At 34.4% G+C, this 14,547-nt stretch overlaps 1 protein-coding gene across 1 annotated transcript; it reads right to left on the bottom strand.

Moving 5' to 3' along the window:
- Window positions 1–4,367: 4,367 nt before the first annotated feature.
- Window positions 4,368–11,700, bottom strand: LOC18429669 (proteasome subunit beta type-2-B). The gene is made up of 3 exons (XM_006838952.4): window positions 11,355–11,700; window positions 10,646–10,769; window positions 4,368–4,825 (listed from the first exon to the last, which is right to left on the bottom strand). Exons 1-3 carry the CDS (start codon window positions 11,510–11,512, stop codon window positions 4,487–4,489), a joined length of 621 nt encoding a protein of 206 aa, XP_006839015.1. The 5' UTR covers window positions 11,513–11,700; the 3' UTR covers window positions 4,368–4,486.
- Between the last annotated feature and the right edge of the window lie 2,847 nt (window positions 11,701–14,547).

The following is a 14,547-nucleotide window of genomic DNA, read 5'->3' as shown; positions in this document are numbered from 1 at the left end:
AAGATAAGATGTTTGTGAATATGTCATTAATCAAGTTCAAAGTTCAAAAGAAAAATTTTCAATCTATGCACCGCAACCTAAGCATTAAGATTTGACATCTAATAATTTTGAATGATTGTGACCTCATTGTATCAAAAAAAAGTAGTCTCACAGTATAGAATCCCTTAATTTAAATAAATAGTTCCTTGCTATATTTAGAGATGAGAAAATAAAGAATATTTAAAACAAATTGAATTTTGAAAGCTGAAATTTTAAATCCAAAGTTTACCAATTCGATTTGGAAAGGCTTCTAGAACGCGGCAAAGCCAAGTGGGGGCACATGTCTCTTCATCCCTTGGTGGAACCATGCCACACATGGTTGTACCAGAGCATGGGACTTCAGAATATAATCACCTTTAGATCATTTGGTTCATTGTGGTCTATAGCAGGGTTTTTAGGTGAATTAGACCTATTTTGAGCAATATTTTTAGGTTTGAAGGCAAATTGGAACACCAAATCAATTCAACAATGGGGTGTCTACAATACTAAATTTTTGACCAACCTATCACCACAGTGAGAAACTTGACTTTTCACATGAGTCTGGTAATTTCGATTTAGATCTCTAATTTGAATGGAAAATGTTCAGACTAAACCAGTTTTAAGATAGTATGGATCCCAACTCAATTCCCCCTAAAGTTCTTTATATATAGGATCATGTGGCCCATATGATAGTCATATTTGACTCCCAACCCCATAGACCCCTATACAAAGGATCATTCGGCGATTTAGATTGGAGCTTATTCTCTTTAGCTTAATCCCAACCCTATAGACCCTTATATATAGGATCATTCGGGCAGCTTTACATGGTTTAAAGTTACTGAAGGATAAATTTTTGGGGAATCCATTGTTTGGTTGAAGAGGGCTCTCAAAATGTCATAAATCAGTGTACCAATAAGAGCAAATCCCCTGGGCAACTTTTTCTAATATGGGCAAAAATTGTTGATTTATGAAGAGGTATGGAGGTATCGTTCAATGATGTCTATTGATATGCAAATGAAGTGGCAGACTTGCTAGCTAAAGAGGGGTATTTATTTAATCTCTTAAGAAATTGTAGGGGCTATGTATTATAATTTATGCTTTACTCCATTTTTGAATAAAGCTTCGTAATCTTATAAAAAAAAGGAATAGAAAGGGAATACACCCATCAGAGAGAGAAAAGGGACGTAGAGAAAAGAGGTAGAGTGAAGGTCAATGAACTTAGAAAACCAAAGGATAGGATTAGAGTGAAAAGACCTAGAGAAAGGTGTTAGAAATAAAAAATAAACATTTAGAAAAAAAGGAGCTTGAGAGAGAAAGGTAGATCAAGGAGTTAGATAGAAATGATACATTTAGAGAGAGAAATAAGTCAGAGAGAAAGCACACAAGAGATAGGAGAGAGTAAGGTAAAAATATGGTTAGAGAGAGAGGATTTTGAGATAGAAAGAGAGAGAGAGAGAGAGAGAGAAGCTAGAGTAAGAGTAAGAAAAATGGCATAGAACGAACTTCCTTAAGTATTAGGATAAGCAAATTTGTTCAAGAATGATGGAAAAAGTCGATGTTTCTTTCTTGTAATGTAAGCAGCAAGGTAAAAGGCAAAAGCTTTAGGTGCCTTTTCACTGTTTCTGAATTCTTGTTTAGAATACTCTTCTTAAGGTCAATTATATATTGGTGTGGTATTCATAAGGTTGCAATCTTAAATAATCCAACTAAGGTGCATCTTCATATTTTATCATAATATATAATTTTGATGTAAAATATTTTTAGGATTATCTTAAAATCTATTTTTATATCTAATTATAAAATTTTAAATTTAAAAAATGGTTAAAATCAAGTAGAGCTATAAACATATGAAAATATTGAAAATGAATGGTGTAGATAATATGTTGTAAGATGCACTATTTTTGAGACTCAAAATCTTTTTATTTTTCGTAGTCATACATCTTGATGTCGAGATGATCAATCACATGGTTTTTCAACATTAAAACAGCATTTTCTGATAGATTTTTGAGGTGCATCCGTAGTTCTACATTTTAAGATTGGAACCTTATATAAACTTTTTCCATTATATAAAAGGAAAGTATAGAATGAGACTATTTACCTTTGGTACAAGGTGGTCAAATTAATATTGACAATTGAATGTGAAATTGGGTGGTTGTAATTATTCCATTGACCAAGCTCAAACTTCAAATGAAAATTTTTTGAACTTTGTAATACATCCAAACTATCAAATTTCATATTGGATGTTTGTAAATAATTGTAACCACCTTGTATCAAAGATAAATGGTTTCATTGCATATAATCCCTTGTATAAAAAAAAAAGTTTGTTTAATACCATTTATATAAAGGAAAATTCTATATAAGGGTGAAATTTATAAAGGAAAAGTTTTGTATGTGATCCCACCCGTATAATGTATACGAGACCCATGGCTGGGATCACTTATATTGTGTCATATGCTAAAGCACTCCTTGATTTTTTATTTTTTTAACAAAATATCATTGAGTGGAATTTGGGCTATTTTTTGGATTGTCTACAAATAGACCATTTATCTTTTGAACATAGAGGTTACAATCATTCTGGTCCCTTAAATAAAATGACCAAAAACCCTTTGAAATTTCAAGGGTATAATTTTATACTATAAAAAATGGGTGCGGTTTCTATAAGGTTGCAACCTTAAACAATCCAATTAAGGCGTACCTTAAAATTTAATCATAACATATAATTTTGTTGTAAAAAATTCTTAGTATTATTTTAAAATCTATTTTAATACCTAATTAGAAAATTTTAAATTCCAAAAATAGTTAAAATTCAGTAGATTTATAAATATATAAAAATCTCGAAAATGGATGGTCTAGATAATACGTTCCAAGATGCACTATTTCTGATATTAAAAAACTTTGTTTTTTCATATTCATAGATTTCGATGTCGAGATGATTGATTAAAGGGCTTTTTCAACATTAAAACAATATTTCCGATCGATTTTTGAGGGGCATCTCTAATTCTACATTTTAAGGTTACAACCTTATATAAACTTTTCCCATAAAAATATTTCCATTATTTTTAGCATATTAGATGCATGCATGGCCCAAATTTCATTTCAAAATAATTTATAGCATAAAAATTAAAAATAAAATACATTTGAGCCGCTGTGACCTTATTCATTGAAATAAGGCGTACCTCAAAATTTTGCATGGAGATATAGTTTTGATGTCAAAAGCCTTCGGGCTGGCAAGAAAATCTACATTTGTCTTTAGTTATGAAATTTAAAATTTTAAAAATCGCAGATCGAACAAATCTATAAACACTTCAAAATCTTAAAAATAAATGCAAATAACTTGTTATAAGATGTTATAACATCGAGTAGTCCAAATAACTTGTTATAAGATGTAATATTTTTAGAACTCAATTTTTTTTTTATATTCATACAATTCGAGGTTGAGATAATCAATTGGAGAGTTCTCGAGGTTGAGATAATCAATTGGAGAGTTTTCTAACCGCATAACACTCTCTAGAGATTTTCAAAGGTACACCTTACTGCAATGGTGAGCCGGGGACACTTTATATAAACATTTTTCCTCTATAGAATAACTTTTTTACTTTATATAATAACTTTTTATAATGGGCATTTTGCTCAAATTTTAATCATTCATTTAAACATGTAGTGTTCACCAGTTGTACATCGTACAACCTCATCCCGAGTAAAACTACTAGATCAAACCAACAATCGAACTAATTGTAAATTGACCGGTCACTTTAGCGGTCCCAAATTCTTCATTATCATCAGTCTTTTTCCCAAACTGCAAAACCTAAATATGCCGAGTAACATTCAAACCGGTGGTTGCCCAGTCCGATCAGCCGGTTCTGAAGGTCATATTAAAGAAAAGGTCCCCCCACTAGAGCTAAAAAACAAGGGACTGCCTTCCCATAATCTTTTACTCGTCATTATAGTGGTTTCTCCTATAACAAAATTATCTTAAATTGAAAACTTTTAATCTAATTTGGATGTATTTTGAAGTTCTTTACCTTCATTGTCCAAAAATGCAGGGACTTTTTCTCGCCCAAAAGACTTCCAATCCCATACTAAAAACCTGATGATATAATCCGGGAATAGCACGACGCAATATACACACTGGCATATGATATGCTTAAGCCACTCTCTCTCTCTCTCTCTCTCTCTCAGCTGGTCAGAGACACCACCTACCCCACCCAACCGCTTTTCAAGCAATTTTACTGTCACCAATTCGCGATTTCAAGAGTATAAGAACAGTTTGCCCTTATATATTTCTTATGCAAATATCACCCACAGTTTAGAAAGAAAAATAATCCTCCACATCATCAAGGCTTAAAACATTCTAAGCAATCAAACTGAAATTTTATAAATCCCATTCTATCCAAAACAAGAGCACAATTCAAACATACATCCTCTTGTTTTTAAGAGTGCGAAATGAACCTAGATATCATGTTAGTCTTTAAGAAGAGGGAAGCGGGGCACCTGCATCTTTCACGGTTTCCCGCCATGCATACTCTCTCGCTCCATCTTTGTCCACGATTTTAATGACAAAATTGGGGGGAGCCACTACAAGTCTGGACCGAATCTCCACTATGCATTTGTCGACTAGGTCCACAGCCTTTTCCAAGGACATGCCCCTGTGATAGTGACGATCCATCATTGCCAGAGAAAAGTAAGATCCGTATCCAAATGCCCCCTTATCAACTTTGTGGAGGGTAGCTATGTAGTCAATGAAGTAGAGAGATGGACCCGTCTCTTTGTCATAGCCAGCTAGGAGGATGTTCACAAAGTAAGGGTTCTGCATGGGAAAAAGATTATTATGAATCATAGATATAAACTGATTATAGAGAGTAGAACTGCCGTGCCCAACCTATAAAAAAAGAAAAAACAAAAGGAATCGAGATACAAAAATTTCTCTCTATTGTATTGTTAATTTAGTAAACTTCTGAAGCACTGATACAAATATCAACACCCTGAGATCAAAGACAAATGCAACCATAACAGCAATATTACTTATCGAACGAAGGAAAAACAAAAAGCAATATGATAGAGAAAGACCAGACAAGGAGCAATACATGCAACCAACAGGACTCTAGAATTCTTATTCCTCAAATTCAAATGCTTACACTTCACAAATAATGGAACGGAATACTCGTGAAACTTCATGGATATTGCAAAAAGCAAAATCCCAAATCCCTGACGTATCTAGATGTCATTTTGTTCGGTGTTCACATATTTAATGAGTCGGATTTATGCAGCTATAGTTATTTTTTTTCCTTTTTTTTCCTGGTAGTTGGCGTGTGTGCATGCATGCGCATCCCAGAGGTGAGAAATGGATTGGATTCAGTAGAGAAATGGCTTTCTAGTTACTGATAATATCCCTTACACTCACAATAAAGAAATGGTTTGGAGGGCATTTGATTATACCCCATACCCCCTTCTAGTCACAGATTATTTAATTCCAGCACCACCTTCCACCTAGGAATTCTTCCCCACCACTTCTTATACCTTTTAGAATAGGAGTCTCTCTACATACCTGATCAGCACATCGAGAATTAGAAACCCACTATCAGATATCCAATGGATTTCATAGGTGCAATAGTCAAAGCCCCATCAGGATTCCGTATATAACTGAGCCTCTCTGTCTCTCAAGCCATGAAACCCTCCCAAAGAGAATGAGGGGAAGAACTCAATTTGTTCATTGATAAGCGCTCCATTACAAAACCAAGGGACTTCACGTCTCATAAGGGAAGTAGAACTGAACGCAAGCACATGGAATCACATAAAAGACACACGGGAAAAAAACAAAGTTCAATCGAAGCTAAATACCACATACAAGTATGTGAATCATGTGAGTATAATTCAACACCCTGAGATCAAAGACTGAAGCACTGATACAAATATCAACACCCTGAGATCAAAGACAAATGCAACCATAACAGCAATATTACTTATCGAACGAAGGAAAAACAAAAAGCAATATGATAGAGAAAGACCAGACAAGGAGCAATACATGCAACCAACAGGACTCTAGAATTCTTATTCCTCAAATTCAAATGCTTACACTTCACAAATAATGGAACGGAATACTCGTGAAACTTCATGGATATTGCAAAAAGCAAAATCCCAAATCCCTGACGTATCTAGATGTCATTTTGTTCGGTGTTCACATATTTAATGAGTCAGATTTATGCAGCTATAGTTATTTTTTTTCCTTTTTTTTCCTGGTAGTTGGCGTGTGTGCATGCATGCGCATCCCAGAGGTGAGAAATGGATTGGATTCAGTAGAGAAATGGCTTTCTAGTTACTGATAATATCCCTTACACTCACAATAAAGAAATGGTTTGGAGGGCATTTGATTATACCCCATACCCCCTTCTAGTCACAGATTATTTAATTCCAGCACCACCTTCCACCTAGGAATTCTTCCCCACCACTTCTTATACCTTTTAGAATAGGAGTCTCTCTACATACCTGATCAGCACATCGAGAATTAGAAACCCACTATCAGATATCCAATGGATTTCATAGGTGCAATAGTCAAAGCCCCATCAGGATTCCGAATATAACTGAGCCTCTCTGTCTCTCAAGCCATGAAACCCTCCCAAAGAGAATGAGGGGAAGAACTCAATTTGTTCATTGATAAGCGCTCCATTACAAAACCAAGGGACTTCACGTCTCATAAGGGAAGTAGAACTGAACGCAAGCACATGGAATCACATAAAAGACACACGGGAAAAAAACAAAGTTCAATCGAAGCTAAATACCACATACAAGTATGTGAATCATGTGAGTATAATTCATCCATTAAAGCCAAGCATCCTAATCAATAAATGACATGTAGAGGACATGATCGCATGAACAGGATGGCTTGAGTTCAATTTAAGGAGACGGTATCCTGCAGCTAGATAACCTGCAGCATCCTAATCAATAAATGACTTGTAGCGGAAATGAGCCCATGAACAGGATGGCTTGAATTCTAGTTAAAGGAGACGTTATCCTGCAGCAAGATGACCTGCAGCCAAGTATGCAAGAACCTAGATGCACAAAAGAGGTGGGGCATACAACACGCTATGCAACTAAAAGCATTCAATAAAGGTGAAAGAGGGAACAGCCTTAAAAATCACATATTCATGCTTCATCAATCATACATTCACGTCTCCTTGAAGAGAAGTAATATGAAGCAATGAAATCAATTTTTAAACGCTATCCCACTGAACTAGGAGACCTCAGCACCCAATCACCAGACAATCTTCCAATCCATTACTCAAGCACATCCATTTGAGACAATCAATCCTATCCTTCTTCATCAACTCGAACTTCTAGCTTTTGGTGACTTGTTCTGCAATGTTTCCACCTCCATTTACACATCCAATCACCTTTCCCTATCACTAACAGAACTCAATAGAGCTCATTCTCCCATTCTCCAACCTACCATAAATTAAAATATTCTATCTTAAATTCACTAAACTTTACATGAACATATACCTGGAGAGTGGCTCACATAAAAATAAGCTTCAATTAACCTATCTTGATCCCCCCTTATGGGGGGAAGCTCAAGTCAATTTGCTCATTGCTGATGTTCAAATTATTTGAAGACCTTCTAATAAACAGCCCTTGAGAATTTCATTTCCTTGTGTTCATCCACTAGAGTAGAAAATAAGCTTTCAATTTTTATTTTTATTTTTTTTTGAACTGTAAGCATCTAAAATATTTTATATCACAGAAGGACGATAACAGAAAGACAAAACAAGTCAACTCCCTATTTTCAAGGGAATTACCGAAGAGCTCCAATATGAAAGTAATGGTGCCATGAGGGAACATGGCCAAACATGAGCAAATGCACTAACACACTAGAATTTCCGGACACTCGTCAAATTTACCCTTGATGAGCACCTTGTCATGAGGTTTTTATATAGTATCAAGGATTCATCACTCGCAATTAAATTGTGCACAATTCCTTCGACCCTGCAAATATGCATCTAGGATATATATAATCCTTTATGGGCAGATTTTCATCATGAGGAATTGTCCAGGCTCACGTGGATTTTCTCTTCATTCTGCCATTCAAATTCCTTGGCAATTTCCAGTCGCATCAAGCCAGTAGATTGGAAACATTTCCAAATTTTCACCCACTGTCAAAGGTGTTGCAATCATGCCATCCATGATTATAACCATTGGGTATATATCAAGGGAGCTTCCTCGGTTGACCGAGATGGCCCACCAAATTGCGACTGCACTAAAAGTTGCCCACATTTAGGCAACAAGGTGGCTGCAAACAGTGACAGGATAAAAAGTGAACATCCCAGCGACGTGAAGCTAGAGGTGATGAGGAGAATGTAATCTATTAATAATAGTATGAAAGGTAAATCACAAAGTGGGAAATAATTTTATGACATATTGATGCAGTTAACTTTCATGACTAGGTGGGAGATGTTAGTGTGTACAGACATGTAATGTGCAAGAGTCCCTAATAGGGCCTGACCTTTATAATATTTTCTAAGAATAAAAATGCTTTTTCTATTCCGAATCATTTAAGATCTAGAATACCAATTTTGATAGTAGTAGATACATGATAGGAGGCAGAATTTCTGAGACTCAAAAGTCAGGAAGAAAATCCATAATTGGTAACAACAAATTAGCTCCGGGTCAATTCCATAAAAGGGTACAAAGTGCTAATGGAAGTAAATATGTTTGCATATCAGACTCCAAGAACCTGTATGAAAAAACAAGCCATTTTTATGATCATCGATCTTGCTACACTCCATTCCGAAGACTGCTATCTTTTTTGCTTATTAATTGTATTCGTGTTTTTTATGGTTTTGTCTCCCACCATTGAACATTAGAGAAGAGACATTTTTCCCATTCACTCCTAATAGCACACTCAGTTCTCTCTCTACATGTTTTTTCTTAAGCAACGTAATCAGTTATCCTCCCTCTCTCCTCAGCTATAACTAACTTCCATCACACAAAAATTCATCCAGTCTGTGACCCTTCAAAATTATCACCATTCATTTTCTGCACTGACTGGTCTTCTCAACTGCTGCCTAGGAGACAGATTTTTTTGGATTAGGCCTAGGAGACAGATGCTCCATTAGGGTGATTATTGCAATATATCCTAAAACGCAAGTCTACCAATGCTTTGAGAGAGAATGAAAGGATATAATTTAGGCCATTCCCTAGAAGCATGCCATTGACCATGAAGCAAAGAGTAATCAGGCAAATGAGTCCCATTAGGTCAAGACAAGTGCATATGGTTTATCACATACCTTAAACTTCACAAATTTATGAATTGCAGTCAATTACCCAAAAAGAAAAAAATATGCATATTGGCTATATGCTTTTTCACGGTGATGTCTTTCTAAGGGATGATTGAAATGGAGACCCCATAGTTTGGATGACTAGTTTTTCTAAAGGACTCGAGATGGATCACAAATAGCAGAGTGGTCTTATGGTTCGCAAAATTTCATATTATGCTGAGGGAGGAAACCAAACAATAAGACATTTACAGTCAAATTGGCAAGGAATGGTCCTTTATACATGATCAGATTTGAGCTTTTTCTGATCATGTCTAGGTCTACATGTGCTCCAATGGCAGACATCTGGAGCAAGCTCCCTCACAAGGAGAGAGTTCTATGAGGATTGATCACTACAACCACATATTGGGGAATTTGGAAGGAATAACAAAAATACTTTTAAGGAATACTTTAAGCACGAAAGAGCAAATCATGAACAAAGTCACCACTTGGACAATAACCAAGGAAGTGCTTTGGGGCACTAGATTAATGCCAACTGTTGTGTTTTGCTGGTTGGTTGCTAATATAACTATAGCTGCTCAGATAACAAAGTTGCATAGGATTTATTCATCCCGAGGATAACTCGATTTTCACACTAGAATGATAGGCAACCCTAGGCCTAGCAGTAATGAGTAGGAAATATTCTTAACAAAAGCAATAATGTGGCAGTTAAGGCCTTCTCAAGGCTTTTGGGAGTTTGAAACGCCTCGGAAGCAGAGGATAAGTCATCCTAACCGGCAATAATATCACTGAGCAATCAATGCCCCCCTTGTGGAAGCGTTAAACACTATTAAGTTATTAGATGGGTCCACAATAAGTCCATTATCATGTGCACTTCAAGGAGATTTTCACAGGGTGTTGTTCCCTACTTTGCATCGGATGAAGACAAATGCAACATATATTTTCACCTCTGAATTGTGCTGTGGTCTGCATGTTTTCAAATTTCATGATTTTTGGACGATGACTCATGTCTTCGGAACCTCTTCCATTTAAAAGCCATACCAGGTAACATCCACAAAATTCAAATAAGAACCTTCATTCTACTTCTCAAATACTAAAAATGATAAGCTCTTAATCATGCAGCGGTGCAAGGTTCTCAACAAAAATAATCCAAAAAATACATTTTATTTCAAACATTTATCCATAATTACAGATGGTATAATAAAACTCCTCATACATGAAATATTAGTAGAAATTCAATGTGCCTTTTCTAATCTGCGACAAATAACTATCAATAGCTAGTGCAATGGTGATGAGTAATAAAACAGATCCAAACCACATAACAAACAGATACAAATGTAGACAAGAACCCTAGTTTGTACCTTCCTCAAGGCAGTGGCGAGCTCACCACGAGTGAAGTTAGCAGTGGCTGCAGTAGTCAGGGGGATCCCATTGCGAAATTGATAAAGATGAACATTCTTCTGAATGTATTCAGTGAATTGGACTCTGCAATCAATAAGCAAAACAAGAATTCAAGGAGATTTTGAAAGCATAGAGAATACAATCTTTGAAAGGAAGCATCCTACCAAAACAAAATCAAGCATTAAAAGGAGATCATATGAGAAGAAGTTATCAAGCATTGATTGAAAGAATATCATATGAGAAAAAGTTCCCGAAGAGAATCTTTGGATCAAACATTAGGGTTTCACTTATAGAGGGGCATCAGGGGATTGTAATAAATACAAACTAGGGTTTGAAGGAAAATCATCAGGGGATTGTAAGAAAAACAAACTAGGGTTCGAAGGAATAAATTGTAACAAATACAAACTAGGGTTTGAAGGAAAAATCTTTGATTAACAGAGAGCACATGAAATAGCTGGGAAAAAAGTAGGGTTCGACAACCATGAGCCAGATTAATTTGACAAAAAAATAACCAGAAAAAACATAATCACATACGCAACACACCAACACCAGTGTTAAGCGAGAGGCTTCAAAAAAATTTTCACCAGAGTTAGAGAGAGGCTTTTCAAAAAAAAAAAAAAAAATCAGAGAGAAGATAACGAACAATTAGTAGAGAGAATGGCGTTTTACCTATCTCCACTCTCTCCACTCGCCCCCATAAGCTTATGGGCGTCAAGGATCATAATCTTGTCCTCATTTTGCTTATGAACTAAAATACTATGAACTGCTGATGTATCAGCAGCTATCAAAGCAAACCCATCGCCTACGAGTCCAAAAACGCATTCCATTGTTGTCTCTCCCTCACCACGTTGCCTTGGATAAGAAGCGGGAACACACACGAAGCAGAAGAAGAAGCTAGGTTGCCTTGAAGAAGAAGCTAGGTTGCCTTGGAGAAGAAGAAGGAGAACAAGCCCGCGGGACCACTTCGACGAAAATTAGTTTTGGCCATGGTTTTAGATCTATTATTTATGGGTGCGGTTTGTTCAGCGCCTAGGCTCTAAAGAATCAAATTAGAGCCTACCTTCAAAATAGAGTCAAAAAATGTGTTTCACTCCCAGAAATATTTGTGGTAGCCTTAAAACATATCTTTATATTTATTTATAAAGTTTAAATTTTTAAAAATAGTGTAGATCGATGTATCTATGAAATTTTTACAACTTTGAAAATTGACAATCAAAAAATGCATTACAAAATGTACTATTTCAAAAACTTGAAATTCAATTTTTTCTTATGTCCATGCATCTTGATGTCGAGATGATCAATTTGAAGATATTTAAGCATCAAAACGACACATTCTAATTAAAATTTTGAGGTACGCTCAAATTTAATTGTTTAGAGCCTCGGCTCTACATAAATTTTTCCCATTATTTATTCCTAAAAATATTTTTTGTTTTGTTGAGTTATATGAACTCCTATAACAATACGATATGCATTTTCCGATGAACTCTGGTGGCTTCCCGTAAGGTTCTTTTTTTGGGTGAACCGTGGGTGCTATGGACTTACTCCCTATAGTTTTTGTCTATTGATCATTATATGTACTTATTTTCTTATGGTGCAGGGATTCATTCTAAAATTCTAGTGCATAACAATACTCATTTGTATATTTAAAGGTATGTTGTTGATTTATTTATTTTATTTTATGTATTAAATTATTGGATTTTGTTATCATTTTAAAAAGTGTGACCCATTTTTATCTTTTTTTTAGTAACAAATTTGTAAATAATTTTTTATAAAATTTAAAAATATTTTTTAGGTTTAATTATTTTAAAGGGAAATTATTGCTAACATACCTTTACTTTAGTAAAATTGAAAAAAAGAATCCTAACTTTTCAAAACCTCGGCTACACATTTTTTCCCAAATTTCGGTTTTTTTATTTATCAAAATGACATTCACGATAGTATTTTTAACGTAATACATTTTAAGCTTTACGGTAATCAATACACTATAAAAATTTCAAAGAGTATTATAGTAATTTAAATAAGGTAATAGTTTGAATTGTTATTACGATATTCTTATTACCGTAATACTTTCCCAATCAATTCCAAACCCGTATTGGTTGAAAAGTTTAAAACCTAAGCTAATATTAGAATTACCCTTCTCCTCGGTTCTTCACGGGAGTCTTCTTGGAAGCTGTAATTTTCAAAAAATCCATATTCTCATGGGTGCACGATGTGGATCTACTCCCTCGCATAAAAATACCTATTTAATAATGTTTTTGTTCTAAAATTTTGAAAACCATATAAAATTTACTAAATTATTTTTTAAAAAATTTAATTGTAAGTTACGTGACACTTAAATCTAGTTATTTGAAAATTTGATAGTTTCTATTCAATATTAAAGTGTTAGGTTTTTCTAATATACAAAATAATTTACTTGGAAATTTTCTTTTGCTTAAATTATTCTATAAGTAGTAGAGATTATATCGTAAAAATTTGATATTTGAAAAATCCAGCTAACATGGATTTTTGTCAAGGGAGTAAATAGATAGTAGACTCCCGAGAGAGTATAAAATCCTTTGTGTTATTTTAATGAGACGTGAGCAATATTACAGTAATTAAATTACCGTAATACTACTTTAAGGTATTACGGTATTTTAATTACCGTAATACTCCTTCAACTTATTACGGTATTTAAATTACCATAATGTTATCACGGTAATTAAATTACCGTAATAGTAATACTACTTTAAGGTATTACGGTATTTTATTTTCTGTAATATTCCTTCAACTTATTACAGTATTTAGATTACCGTAATATTATTTATGATACAAATACAACTGTAAAGGTTATTTTGGTCAAAAAAAGACCAAAAATTGTGAGAAAAGGTATAAATGAGGTTTTGGTGTAGGTGATGTTTTGAAATTTTGGGATTTTTTTTTCAATTATAGTAAAATATAGATATATTAACGATAATTTCCCTATTTTAAAATAGATTGGAAGATGGGCCTCCAATCCAATGGAGCCGTATTCCATACCAATGATAGAATCCCAAGCAACTCACAGCTATAACTATATACGAAATGCAGGTTTCCATATAGCCCTAGTTCTCTTTGGCTAACCATATACGTTGAAAACAATTCTTATTGCAACTTGACAATAGGATCGATAGTTTTCAGTAGCTATTTTTTTGGGGTGATTAAGTGGATGCCCCTACCCATTTTCTCAAGTATATTATGAATTAGTGAGACAGTGTTAGTGACGGGAATATAAACTACAACAGGTAATTAGGGTGTGGGGTGTTACCACCACGACTTTAGCCCCTTTCCAAATTGGTAGGTCAGTGGGGATTTGGGTCCCACTTTTTTGTGAGAATGGAGTAAGAGACTTGACAATGGGCTCAAAATACTACTTCCAATAGCCATTATTGAAGTCACTTGACCTACTAACCCAATTTAAAGATAATTTCAAAATGGCAAACGTATTCAACACAGGGCACTAACCCACTCATCTCAAGCAAGCTATTAAAATTTGGGAAATTCGTATAAAGAACCAAATTTTTTTTTTTTTATTTAGAATCAAGAAATAGAAATAGTTCATGTATTTGACCAGCATGCGGTGAGAATCATAATTTTCAAGTAGTTTTATTCCAATTTTATCGTCCAAAATATAATAATACAAATGTTTGAGTGGTTTGAAAGTCCAATTATGACAAATAAAAAATACTTAGGCAGTTTCAAAATAAATATTTTTCTATACGGTTTGTACAAGGTTACAACTTTATTAGTAGAAATAAAGTTGTGATACTCTACATTGTCCTTTTTACTCTGACCATATAAAGTTGTTACATATTTTGAGATAATGTAGCATATTTTAAGATGATAT

Source organism: Amborella trichopoda, chromosome 3 (genome assembly GCF_054954075.1).
Source record: "Amborella trichopoda isolate Santa Cruz 75 chromosome 3, AtrichopodaSantaCruz75HAP2 v2.0, whole genome shotgun sequence".
NCBI lineage: Eukaryota > Viridiplantae > Streptophyta > Magnoliopsida > Amborellales > Amborellaceae > Amborella > Amborella trichopoda.
The sequence above is the reverse complement of the archived record's forward strand: the minus strand, read 5'-3'. Positions and strand labels throughout refer to the sequence as shown.